The sequence below is a fragment of the Alligator mississippiensis genome, chromosome 2, assembly GCF_030867095.1.
Source record: "Alligator mississippiensis isolate rAllMis1 chromosome 2, rAllMis1, whole genome shotgun sequence".
Lineage (NCBI taxonomy): Eukaryota > Metazoa > Chordata > Crocodylia > Alligatoridae > Alligator > Alligator mississippiensis.
Window position 1 is genome coordinate 237,992,040 of NC_081825.1, and position 14,292 is coordinate 238,006,331.

General features: G+C 45.5%; 1 protein-coding gene across 1 annotated transcript in view; it reads left to right on the forward strand.

Moving 5' to 3' along the window:
• Positions 1-13,748: 13,748 nt before the first annotated feature.
• Positions 13,749-14,292, forward strand: part of LOC102572619 (cytosolic phospholipase A2 epsilon) — a 49,871-nt gene continuing 49,327 nt past the window's right edge. Inside the window, exon 1 of the mRNA XM_059721346.1 lies at positions 13,749-13,857. Coding sequence (XP_059577329.1) covers positions 13,749-13,857 — 109 coding nt within the window. The remainder of the gene's footprint in view (positions 13,858-14,292) is intronic.

The window sequence follows — 14,292 nt, forward strand, 5'->3', positions numbered from 1 at the left end:
CATAGAGATTAAACCTCTGTTGTTTTCTTATAGTGTGTCCCTACTGGTACAAGTTATGCTGGCAACTAGGCCTGTGCGAAGCAGCTAGTATTCAGTTTGGATTTGGATTCGGCTGATTCGGGGGACAGTGATTTAGTTCAGTGATTTGAATCACTGTCCCAAATCAATTTGCCTGAATCTGATTCAGTGATTCGGCTGCTGTCGAATCAGCCGAATCTCTGAATTGCACAGGCCCCATCCCCCGCCCGCTCTCAATGGCTGCCCTGACCAGCCCAGCTCCCAGCTCTTTCAAAAAAAAGCCCACACTCACCAGCTGCTGCCAGGTGGGGGGTGATCCCCACTGCCCCACGCCACATGGGAGGGCTCTATCACGAGCCCCCTGACCATCACCCACTGTCCCAGCCCCCCCATGGCTGCTCCATCTGCCCCAGCTCCCAGCCCTTTAAAAAAACAAACAACAAAAACCCTGAACCCACCAGCTTCAGCCCAGGAGGGGGCAACCCTTGTTGCCCCGCACTGCCCCACGCTGCATGGGGGGCTCTTCCATGAGCCCCAAGAAGCTGCAAGGCTGTTGCAGCAGCTGGTGAGTGTGGGGTTTCTTTTCTTTTTTTTTTTTTTTTTTAAAGGGCTGGGAGAGCAGTCGTGGTTCAGGGGGCTCATAGCAGAGCCCTTCATGCAGTGTGGAGCAGTGGGGATCACCCCCCCTGCCTGGCAGCACCCAGTGAGTTGGGGGCTTTTTTTTTAAACAATGGGGCCAGGCAAGGCAGCCATGGAGGGGGGCAGGGGCTGGGGGAGCAGGCAGGGGATGGGGCCTGGTGGGGGTCCCCCCATAGCCCCTTCCCTCTACTCCAGCCCCTCCCCCCCATCCCCTACTTACCAGCATGGAGTTTGGTTCCAGCTCCCTGCTGCAGCAAGTGGGGACTGCCTGAATCTTTTCCGAACTGATTCGGAGAGCTTCAAATTGATTTGGACCTTTTAATTGGTCCCCTGATTTGATTTGGATTCAGAGATTTGGCCACTGAATCAGGCCAAATCTCCCCCGAATTGAATCAGCACCCAAAGCTTTGCACAGCCCTACTGGCAACATCACACTTGCAACTAGCCCACTGTGAGTAATGGACTCTTAAATCTCTGGGTGAGCAGCCTTTCAATGCACATTTTGTTTAAAAAAAAAATAGATATCTTCTTGTTTTATTTAGCTCTAGAAAAACAAAAATGGCACATCAGGGTGCCCATGACACAAAAACCCTCAAGCCAGGGCTGCTGAGAGAGTAATTATGTGATCTGGGGCTTTTTTGTAATGCAGATCAGCTGGCAATGTTGATTTGGTGGCTACACAACAGTCAACCTGGACTTCACATCTGCAATCTTAGGGTATGTGAGAGGAAGTTTTAGTGAGCATTAGTATTTTAAAAGCTGGGTCTTTGTCTATATATAAATGGTGACACTACATTTTTCTGGTTTTTAGTGCGTCAGTTAACCTGTAAACAGATGTGTGCACATAACTTTAAAGGCCAATAGGAGATGCACATGTGTTGCAAGGCAGAACTTGAGCCTTTAAAGTGCAACATAATATTCCAGGCTCTCCCATGCTATATCACTTAATTACTTTCAGGGATCCAGTTTTGCAAGGCAGTATCCTGTTGTGTTATTGTTCATACTCCATAGCTATCTTTATGCAATAACACAAGACTGTTTTTGCATCCATCAACCAGTAAATCTGCACCTCAGCTCAATTTGGAGTGTGGGGGTGGCCTTGGGAAACCTGAAGAAAATCAACCTGGATGATTTTTTTTTCAACAATGCTAAGAGTGGGTGCATGCAACCTTTCACCACTCGTGGTTGGCTACAGCGCTGGGTTGAGCTGAGTTTAAATGAACACATGAACGACGCATGCCCCTGGCAGCTGGGGGGACGCAGTGGCGGTGGGAGTGTGATGGCGGCAGCGGGAGCACGGCAGTAGTAAGCGGGAGCTGCCACAGACGCTGCCAGCACTGTTGGCAGGGGCGGGGAGGAGGGCAAGCAGCAACCACCTGCCGGCCTTTTTGTTGGGGATGCACTGCCACACTCAGGGGGTGTACGTGCACCCCCTACATGTCACCCCTGAGCCAAACTTCTTGAACATTCCTGCCAATTTATAAGCTTTTGAAGTGGAGGCAGCAGTATGGAATCCCTTGAATCAAACTGAAAAAATAAGAAAGCAGTGTGAGGGTTTGAAAAAGCATGTCAGTGGGCCTGTCTTGCTGGAACAAGCCAGGTAACTCTGTCCCTACTTTACCCTGGAACTTCAAGCTACCTCCAGAGGGTCTGCATTCACTTGTTATGCCCATCTGTGGGCTGAGGTTAAGATTATTTCTCACTGCTAGAGAAGCAGGCTGACTCAGTTTCTTTCCATCTTCTCCATCGTTGTCATCCACCTTTGAGCTCCTCTGTTTCATTCTCTCTCACAGCAGGTGCAAATGCCAAATGAAATGTCTGCATCCATATCTAACTGTAATGCATGCACAAGTCAAAGGTGACATATGCAACTAATCAGATCTGTCCATAATGATCATTTTGCCTAATCGTGGTGGGTGGGGGAGGGGGAGCAGGTGGGAGGCACTTGTTTGGGACTGCTGAGACATTGTCTGGTCTCTGCAAGTACCCTTGAAGGCAGCTTAGGCTTGGCTTCAAGAGTAAGGTAAGTGGAGAGCCTGATCTCCTTTCCAGTCTGAGTCCCCAGCCTCTTAGTCCTTCACCCATCCTGGTTCTCCATGACCCTCACTCAGAGAACTATCATCCAGTTCTGCTCCTCAGGGAGAGATGTCACCTCCTGTTGTGGTGATTCAGTGCAACCCACAGTTCCAAGAAGCACAGCAGATGGTCTCCCAGGCATTTATTGGAGCAGAGGCTAGCAGCCAGAGGTTCTCTGTGCCCTCTGAAGGGGTTAAGCAGTTCCTCTCTCCCCACTTCAGCCTGCACAGCCCTGACTACTCCAAAGATAATCAGCTGTTCATTTCCAATCTCTTCAGCTCCCTAGAACTTAACTATTTGTCTCAGGCACCAAACTCTTCTGTTCTGAGACCTGCCAGATGGTTTTTCCAGCCAGTTCTTCCTTTTGTAGTGTTTATCTCAACATTTACTGGCTGCTGATCATCTCACCTTTGTTGACATGTCAACAAAACCATTCAAGACTGCTTATGCTAAAGGTCCAGTCCTGCACAGGATAAGGAGGTAAACAAAGTCATATGATATTATAACGACATGAACACAATTAATACATGAATAGCATAATAAAATCTGGTGTTTGTCACTCTGCATGTCTAAGTCTAGACAAGTAAAAGTCCTTTTCACAACTTGGATGTGAAAATCTGTAGTGTAACTTGGATGTGAACAGGGCACCAGCTTTGGACACCAACTTAATGCAGGTGCCAGAATGGTGCCCTTATCTATAGAGAGTCTGCGCCCTACCAACAGCAGCAGCTGGGTGCACAGACACTGCGGATGTAGTAGCAACAACTGAAGTAGGCAGATCTTGTCACAGCAGAAGCAGCTTGGGGACTTTTTTTGAGTCCCTAGAGCAAGTAAGACTCCATTTCCTCAGACCCCTCTGGCACTGAGCAGCACATCTCCTCTCCACTATTCTGCAGAAGGGTTTGCCCGGGGGGCAAGCTCTGCTAGTTATGCCTCTACTGAAAATAGTATTTGTTAAAATATTAATCTGCTATGTAGTTCCAAAAACAACAGTAATGAAATAAATCTTTGTGTAACAGTAAAACACACTAATCTTTTTCAACCCTACCTGCTTAATCAATAGTTACAGTTGACCCATTTTACTAGGTGTACTGCACTAAAAAACAAACAAAAAACCACCCACCCACTTTATTTGTCATCTTCACCTTCTCTGTTCTAGTTCTCAGATTCATTCCCTTCATCTGTTTAGCTTGCATTACTTGGAAGACCCATTCAACTGCTTGTTGTCCTGCTGTTCTCTGGCAGACATGACAGTTTCAAAGAGCAATCACTTTAGGCTTCTACTATTGACTTTACTTGGACAATAGTGTCAACTTTTCAAAGGAGAAATAGCTTAGGGCTGAATAGAGTGTGTTTTCTTTGAAGACCAGTTACCATCTCTGTTGGCACTGAGTTTATGACCCAGACACCTTGTTCTGGGTGGACCCAAACCCTCAGACCGATTATGACCTTTCCATTCAATTAATAGGCAAATTTTATTGATACACAGTGACAGCAAATAAGAATAATTCAAACAATTTTATATCTACCAGTCCCAGAGTTCAGAGAGTCATGATATGTCTGGCCAGTACGCGAGCTTCACCCTGAGGTTCTCTCTTGAACGTCAGATGTCAGCAGCCTGGAGGTTAGAGGTTGAGCCCCTCCCTACCCACCTGCCCCCCAGTAGAGTGAATGAGATGGGTTGGTGGTATGCCCTCTGTCCATGGTGGCCTCAGGTTCCCAGGAACACTTTGCTGCTCTGAACTCCCTTCTTTTGTATCTTTTTCCCTCTGTGATGACTCTTCATCTTTGGACATAGTTAATTGGTCTTCCTGTGGTTGTCATATTGTCCATGTTCTGTTCTGTCCTGTCAGCATATTCCTTTGTTTAAAAAACCCATCACATGCACACATCCTAATTTAGTTCTTTCTGGTATCCTAATTTGGTTCTGTTCCCTAAAAATGGAAATCCCACAGGCTCTGCAGTTTGGCACTGTGTCCTGGCCAATGTGGCAGAGTCCCTTATCTCATGTTATGGAACAGTGTGGTACATGTCATAAAATTTCCAGCCTGTGTGTCTTCTTGCTGTTTGCCTGTGTCAGACACAGTAGGCCTTGAAGGCACAAACAGGCTTTTATAAATCAATTAACCCTTGCTGTTGTCGTGGCCCATTGTTTTAATGCAATATCTATTTTGCCTACAAGCCAATTCCCTAAAGCAAATCTCTAAATGCCATTTTATAGCCATCAGCCTGGACAGAACATATAGAGAAGACAGAAATGCTAAAGAAAAAGTTTGGGTGTGGGGAGGAGAGGGAGGGAGAGACAGTATTGAGATGAAGGGGAATGATGTTTTCACTTTTTAATTTGTCCTCAGAAAGCTGATTGGCTTCAGAGGGCTCTGAGTTTTCTCAGCAATTTCTTTTTCTCCTCTCAAACACCATGGATTATGGTTTAAGCATGCTTTGTTTTTAAACTGTTTATGAATGTTTGAAAAGATAGGGAATGGGGGTAGAAGTGAAGCAGCTCGGTACTACAATTAGGTGCTTGTGTTGAGACAGTTATGTGGGCCAAGAGGCTTTTCAGCCAGTTGGGTGGCAAATCCTTTAATTATTGTGATTTATGTAATTTGTGTGGAAAATTCTATGGTGTATGGGAAGGATATATAACCATACGAAGAGAACATGTTGAACATATTATTCACAAGATTGCCCTACATTAATTTCTCATTTGTGACCTCCTCTAGATTCACTATAGTAGGAGGTGCAACTCTGTGTGCATCTCTTGCTTTCCTTGTGTTTCCCTTAGGTTGTTTGTACAAAAATTCTGAAAGTAGCAGTAAGCAATTATAAGTACTTTTCTCAGAGTTTGAACTTACTCCTGGTTTAAACACCATTGCAGCTGCCTAAAACTCATTGCCTAAATTCTTTTTTGGGGAGTCAAGCAGGGTAGCCATTGAGGAACCATTGTGCTTGGGTTTTCTGAGGTACATCCTTTTGTGGAAAATTGCTATAAACACCAAGATATTTTGCTCTTTGTCTTATTTGTATTAAACCAAAGCCCAAGAGTAGCAATTCATATTGGGCACTATGGGACAGGGAGATCCAGGTGAGGATGAACCCGTGCCCTCCATCAATGCTGACCTCATGAAGGAACACCTTGAGAGGCTGGATACCTTCAAGTCAGCTGGCTCTGACAATCTACACCCCAGGGTACTCAAGGAGCTGGTGAGCATCATTGCTCAGCCCCTGGCACAGGTCTTCAATAACTCCTGGCGCTCTGGTGTAGTGCCTGAAGACTGGAAGAAGGCCGATGTGGTGCCTATCTTCAAGAAAGGGAGGAAAGTGGATCCGGCTAACTATAGGCCCATCAGCCTGACCTCTATCCCAGGGAAGGTCTTAGAAAAGTTTATTAAAGAGGCCATCCTTAATGGACTGGCTGACGCCAACATCCTGAGGGATAGCCAGAATGGGTTTGTTGTGGGTAGGTCTTGCTTGACCAATCTCATTTCCTTTTACAACCAGGTGACCTATCACCTGGACAAGGGAGAAGAGATTGATGTCATATATCTTGACTTCAAAAAAGCCTTCGATCTGGTATCCCATGATCACCTCCTGGCGAAACTGGCCAACTGTGGCCTTGGGTCCACCACGATCCACTGGCTGGGGAATTGGCTCCGTGGTTGGACCCAGGGGGTGGTAATAGACGGAAGTCAATCGTCATGGTGCCCTGTGACCAGTGGGGTCCCCCAAGGCTCTGTCCTTGGACCCATATTGTTCAACATCTCCATTAATGATGTGGACACTGGAGTCAGAAGCGGACTGGCCAAGTTTGCCAATGACACCAAACTTGGGCAAAGCATCCACACCTGAAGACAGGAGAGTGATCCAGGCTGACCTGACAGGCTCAGCAAATGGGTGGACAAGAACCTGATGGTGTTTAACACTGAAAAATGCAAGGTTCTCCACCTTGGGAGGAAAAACCTGCAGTGTCCTTATAAGCTCGGCAGTGCTACACTGGCAAGCACTACAGAAGAAAGAGACTTGGGGGTCATCATTGACCACAAGATGAACATGAGCCTTCAATGCGATGCTGCGGCGAGTAAAGCGAGCAAAATGCTGGCTTGCATCCATAGATGCTTTTCAAGCAAATCCCAGGACGTCATTCTCCCCTTGTACTCGGCCTTGGTGAGGCCACAGCTGGAGTACTGCATCCAGTTTTGGGCTCCACAATTCAAAAAGGATGTGGAGAAGCTTGAGAGAGTCCAGAGAAGAGCCACACGCATGATCAGAAGTCAGGAAAACGGACCTTATGATGACAGGCTGAGAGCTATGAGGCTCTTTAGCCTGGAAAAGTGCAGGCTCAGAGGTGATCTGATGGCCACCTATAAGTTTATCAGGGGTGTTCACCAGGATCTGGGGGAACGTTTGTTCACCAGAGCACCCCAAGGGATGACAAGGTCGAACGGTTATAAACTACTGCAAGACCGTTTCAGGCTGGACATAAGGAAGAATTTCTTTACTGTCTGAGCCCCCAAGGTCTGGAATAGCCTGCCATCGGAGGTGGTTCAAGCACCTACATTGAACACCTTAAAGAGAAATTTGAATGCTTATCTTGCTGGGATCCTATGACCCCAGCTGACTTCCTGCCCACGGGCAGGGGGCTGGACTCGATGATCTTCTGAGGTCCCTTCCAGCCCTAATGTCTATGAAATCTATTTATCCTGGGAGCTGTACAAGTGAAGGATGTAGTAATCAATCCCTTTCCTGAAGAGCTCATAATCTGAAGACCTTAATCCTGCAATTCATTTTGCACAGGTGAACTTTTGAACAAGAGCAAAAAGATTTTTAAGCAAGAGGCTTAAAACATGCAAAATTCAGAAAGTGAGAAACGGCACAGATCTTGGTAGTTATTTCCTCCTCCTTTCATTATTTTTCTTTTATCTGCATCTCTCTCTCCATTCTTGCTGGCCTAAAAATTTACACAACCTCTTTATCTGCATCTCTCTCTCCATTCTTGATGGCCTGAAAATTTACACAACCTCAGAATCTCTCAGCCTGCATGCTCTTTAGAGTGTTCCCAGTATCTACAAGGAGTAATTGTTATTGTCTTCTGTAGAACTGCTCACACATTCAAAAAGCCTGAGGTGGAATCAATCTGATCTATACAGATATCTCTAAACTGCATAGATTGGATCAGAAGTGAACAAAACTCTCATTTACCCTTCGGTGTGGGAAGGCAGGCAGATGCCTGTAGTGGCTGAGGCCAGAAGTCTGGGGGTGCTCCTGCACACCTCCCAGCATGCTGGACATTACCAAAGGAAGGCAAGCGCATCTGAGTGGGGACCATCCCTCATTGGCTGTCAGGCATATACCTCTCCCCATGGCTTGCCATCTGTCAGGCAGCTCTCAGCTGAAGGCAGGCAGTGGAGGAAGGTATGCTTGCTCCTGCTTGCTGGCTGGCTAGGCACTCCACTGCAGCAGTTGAGCTGCAGCTCCCTGCAAAGAGGCAGGGGGAGGCTAGTGGGCACTTGTAAAGTCCCCTGGGATACCAGCAGACAGCCAAGCTGCCTTGATTTATGAGCAGACCTGGCACTGATGTTCAGTAAACTGCTATAACCTAGACTGAGTAGGTCTGATACTACATCAATCCTGGTCTACCTTAGACTGGGGTATGCCATTTTTAAAGCAGTCTATGTTCCCTGAACTTCTGTTCTATTATGGGTATAGACCAGTTCTGACCACCTAACATAGAAAGTGTAATGTCTGTATCTGGCCTTAGAACTCTTCTGGTCCCACATGAGTGTTAGCCTGAATTATTTTTAAGTCGTAAGTGATTTTGGGTGCCCAATTTTAGGACATTTTAAAGAAGGGTTGATTTTTCAGACATTGTGACCATCTACATTTTAAGTTAGTGCCCTTTAACTTGTGTAAGGCTGAGCATATAGAGTCACTTTAACTATAGCAAAGTTAGGTCATCGTGTTTGTTTCCTATTCCTCTCCCTGGGATATTATGGATTTATTGTTCTCCTTGAAAGTATCCCCCCGAGAGCTGAACTGCTATTTATAGCAGCCAGGCAAGAGTCTGATGCTTTTAAACTGCATCATCTTTTAAGTATGTAAAATACAGTATATATAGAGTATATACTGCCTGCAGTGTAGTTTCTATTTCTTAATTCTTTCCCTGAATTAAATCAAGCACGTGCCTTTCTTAACTGCTGATTCACGTGCAGCATTGTTTGCAATGCACAGTAATAATGATGTTATTTTCTACTCCTGCTGTGCTACATTTAGTTGTCACATGTTGTAGTCATCTGGCTGGATTTCTTCTCTGTAATGGTGAATATGTAGAGTCAAGTGTTGCCTACTTTTTTTGCATACCATATTTAGTCAAATAGAAGATGGCCCCTGCTTATAAGATGACCCCCAATAATAGATTCTATATATGGAAAATGTATAAATTTGTTATAATTTCTAGATATAGAATCTAATTATTGGAGGTTTGCTTTAAATGTGTCCTCTTTCCATTGCTACAGCAGGGAAAATCAATCTGGGTGGTCAGATAGCTCTTTGCTTTCTGCTTCACCCCAACTTTTGCCCTTGGTAGCCCCTTCTCCATAGTTAGATTAACACATGTTGTGTGGCCCCCCCCCATGCCTGGGTTCCCTTGAGAAATGGTGGGTTTCCCCCTGCAGGTGGGCAGCATTCTAGCCTGCAAGGGGTCCTGCTTGAGGTGGTCAGAAGCAAGACACAGAGGATGCTGTGTGCATGTGCACTGTTGCATGCAAGCATGTGGCCCGGAAAACAGCCAGGCACTGTGGAGAGCAGCTCCCTGAAGGTAAGGAGTTGGGTGGAGGGCAGATTGAGGCCCCCATGGTGTGAGTGGGGTAGGGGCTGGGGACACAGCCTGGGTAGTGCATGGGATCTAGGGCCAGGGCAGGGAGCAGGACAGAGCCACGGGTGTGCAGGGGGGAAAGGGGGTTGCCCCCCATGTGCCCCTCTAGCTTTGTGTGCAGGGTAGATGTGGGCTCAGGACGCTCCACTCTGCTACCTTCCCCTCGGGAGCCCCGCACCAGCCACGCACCCCTGCCCACCCAGCAGCAGTAGGGGCAGCGAGTTGTGTCTCCCACTGCCAGATGGGCAGGAGGTGCATAGGTGGCATGGGGCTCCCAGGGCAAGGGCAGCAGAGTGGAGAGACCTGAGCTTACAGTGGGCAGGCTGCATCTGCCCTTGCCTTGCTTGGCTCTGCCCCACTCCAGCTGTGGCAGGGGTGGGGGGGGATGGGGAGCAGGTAGGAGAGGTGGGCATGTGCCACCCCACCCCCAGCCCAGCCACGTCCACCCAGCTGTCCCCATCGGACACAGAGACCCACCCCACCCTTGGCAGTGGCAACCCCAGGAACTGTATCATCCAAGCCAAGGCTTTGTCTACCCAGGTCTTAAAAACCTCCAAGGATGAAGAATCCACAACCTCTCTGGGTAACCTGTTCTAATACTTTGCTACCCTCCTCATGAGAAAGTTGTTTCTAATATCTAACCTAAACTTCCCTTGCTGTAACTTGAGAACATTGCTCCTTGTTCTGTCATCTGTCATCACTGAGAACAGTCCTGATCCATCCTCTTTTGAACCTCCCTTCAAATAGCTGAAGGCTGCTATTACTTCCCTTCTCAGTCTTCTCTAGACTACGTAAACCCAGTTCCCTCAGCCTCTCTTTATAAGTCACTTCCCCCAGTCCCCTAACCATTTCTGTTGCCTTCCCACTCGGCTCTCTCCAATTTGTCCACATCCTGTCTGAAGTGGGGGGCCTAAAACTGAACACAATACTCCAGATGTGGCCTCACCAGTGCTAAATAGAGGGGAATAATTAGTTCCTTTGATCTGCTGGCAACACACCTACCAATGCAGGCCAGTATGCCATTAGCCTTCTTGGCCACAAGGGCACGCTGCTGGCTCATATTTAGCTTACTGTCCACTGTAACCCCCAGATCCTTTTCTGCAGAGCTGCTGCTTAGTCAGTCAAACCCCAGTCTGTGCTGGTGCATGGGATTGTTCGATCCTAAGTGCAGGACTTTGCACTTGTCCTTAGTGAACCTCCAGAGATTGTTTTGGGTTCAATCCTCCAATTTGTCTGGGTCTCTCTGAATCCTAGCTTTACACTCCAGCATATCTATTACTCCCCCCCAGCTTGGTGAAATGCTACATTTCAGACCTTTTAATGATAAGAGAAAACTGTACAAGTATTTTGATTAGAGTAAGGCCACTGACAGACAGTTATAGGTGCAATGGGATCATGATGCCATTTTTCTTTTCAGCTACGATGATGTCCAGGTACAGCTGTCTTTTGCAGCCTTGGGCTGGTTTGGTTGATGGACATGGTCCCAGCTGAGGCTGGGATGGTGTTCACCAGCTGGTCCTGGACAGCACTGTGGCAGAGCTTCCATTCTCTGGTGTGGAGTTTTCAGGCACATAACCTATAGGGAAGGGCCTCTGATTCATAGCTGCATCTTTGGCACCTCCTGCCATGGTTCCCATACTGGACAACACCTTTGAACGGCAGACCAGTTGAGCCAGGTGAGCTTGGAGATCTTACCCCAGTTGGGTTTTGCCTTCAAGTCGCCAGTGTGTACTTGGCTCAAATGGCATCCAGTAGGAACATTTCTAGGCAGATCCTCAGGCATGGGGTCATGGTGATGTGGCTGGCATTGAGGATTGGGAGCAACGAGACTACCACTTGTGGGTGCTCCTTGGATCAGGTCGAGGAACAGCCAGTGCACTTCCTGAGGTGGTGCATGGCATTGTGGGCTTGGCTCCACAGCGAGATAAAGTTCCCACCAACTTTGCTGAACTGTTCGTTATGCTGCTCAGGAAGGTGGGCAGGTTTCTGCCAGTGGGCTGCCTGGCAGTCTTCCTGTGGGTGGTGTCCCTCAGGGGCTAGTGGTAGAGCCACTTAGGAAAACAGGATCTTCCTGCGCCATTGGACCAAGTCCTTTCCTAACACAGTTAACTACATTGTAGAATCCCTTTTATAAATTGACTGAGTTATATTTATCTTACGACAGTTCTCTGAAAACTGAATTGAGAAATAAACATTGGCCCAGTAGATTTACTCATATAGGAATAAGAAAATGGTAAACCATTACTTGTGCTTTTGAAATCAGGAAGAGGTGGGGCATTGAGTCAATTGGTAAAACACCTGCTCAGCCACTTCAGTCATCTCAGATACAGTAAATAAGTTTCAAGAGCACTCCCAAGGTGTGGCATCCAGTGCTCAGATATCTGTAACCTTCCAGAGGTGTGAGAGTGAGGCAGCCATGGGATCCTCAGCCAATTCACCCTTGGTAAGAATAATATTATTCCATTGTCCTGAGATGTAGTAAAGCATAGGCATTGAGAGTTTTGCTTTAAATATTGAGAAAGTTTATGAAAGGCAGCTTTGTAAATAAGCAGAACTAGCAGGGAATAATCTTTAACCCTCTGCCATTTTTGTTCCTCCTTTGTACCCAGAAAGGGTACTGGTAGTTAGAAGAGTGCAAATTAGAAGGTGGTCTGGTGCAAGGGAGGAATAGCTTCACTTTTGGGGGATTAATGAAGTATTTATGCAAGTATCGGTTTCAACACAAAACATTACAATTTTGAATTCAAATGAAAACTGAAAGGGAATGCATATTGGCTGGTATGATTATTAGCCATTCTTACTGCTTTCTTTCCAGGTCCTGCACACCCAAACAAATCCATCTGAAAAGGTGGCAACTAAGTGGGGACATTATCTGATGCCACGTAGCCCTGAATATAAGGTACTAAACAATAGACATAATTTATGAGCTATTGGTGGGAGATGAAGAGTGCTAGGACTTCCTGGAATCAATCCCTCACCTGCCATCTCTCTTCTAGGCTTTTGTTTTATTACTATGGGAATGATCATTTTCAGAAGTTAGAGAACAGAAATGTGGAATTTGTGGATGGATTGTTTACATTAGCATAACATAATCAATATGGCATGGAGATTCAGAATAGGAAGAAGGGGATAATCTTGCTAAATTAGGAATTGTGATATCTAGCCTGTAGGTACACATCAAGCTTTTACTGGATCTGTCCCTTGGTGTGGGGAAAATAAAATGAAAACTTCAGGTACTAAAGGTACCTGACCAATTTTAAAAGTCATTTAACAGTCTGTCAGGTGGTCTTCAGGCATGGGAACTCCATGGACTAAAAACTAATCAGGTTTTTGTGGGCAAGCATTCCTCTTGGCTGGCACTGTCTATTTTTTAAGGTGAAACAATGCTTATGAGAATTATTGAAAATATAGAATAGGCGACATGACTAATTCATGTTACCATCCACCTGGTTGCCAAATTTTGGTTTTGATACAGAAAATAAAATCTTTAAAATATGAAATTATTTTCTCTCTGGGTGCTCTATGTCCTACCTCACCTCCTACAGAGAAAATATTGGGTGTATTTTTACAGCATGGAAAAATTATTTTCTTGGATTAAGACCTTACACTCGCACCATTTCCTTGAGGACTTCTAAAAAATGTTAATTTCTTTTAATGTAATTCATACAATGCACACAAACAGCAATCTATTTTATGGATCACTTAGATGTTAGATAGAAAGTACCATAAAAGTACAAGAGATTATTTTAGTAAAGCTATTTCTATCACTAACAGTTCATTCAATTATTATGTTAGGAGGGAATAAATCACTGCATATTCAGCATGACATTTGTACCAACATCTCATCAAGTCCACTGTCATAGAAATTATGGCTTTAAAATACATTGCAAGTTACAAAAGCTAGACAGTATGCTATATTTACTGACCAGCTGACTTAATATAAGGCCACCAGATTCAAAGTCACTATAATTTAAGTACTGTATCAGATTTATGGCTAATATAATCTAAGTATTCAGATCAAATGAATAATGAAGAAATAAGTCTGCTACATAACACAACTATGGCAGAGCCTGAACAGGAAAAGCTTATATTATATAAGGATGAATAAAGCACCATTTCCTACTAGTTAAGTATCATTTGGATCATGGTAGTAGAGAAAGGCCCCATACAGGTTCAAGATCTTAACATGCTAGAAGCTGTACAAACATATAGGAGGAAACTATTTGTGCCTAAAAATGTAATGATCACAAGTGGTACGTAAGGTATTTGTAATAACTAATGGCTTACATGGTAGGATTTCATCGGGGGGACAGCAGGGCAGCTCATCACCTGTGGCAACCACAATTTGTGAGGCAGCATAAAGCGCTATCATGCTGATTGTGGTGGTGGCGGCTATGTTTGTGCCTCCCACTCTTACTTGAGCTGGGCATTGCTGCCCTTATTGCTCCCCTTCAGGTTTGCTATTGAATTTGGTTGCACTTTATTTATTACTAAATGAAACTTCAGAGCAAACTATGAGGTCTGCTCTATAACTATACAGATGGTTCAATAAAAAATGTCACCAACCTCCCTTTCTCTCTTGCATCTCAAATATTTTCAGGAATATCCTGGATACAGCAACATTACAACCATTTTGAGCCTTACCATGTTGACATACTAGGTTTGCCTTTGCCTTCATAGTCCCCTTT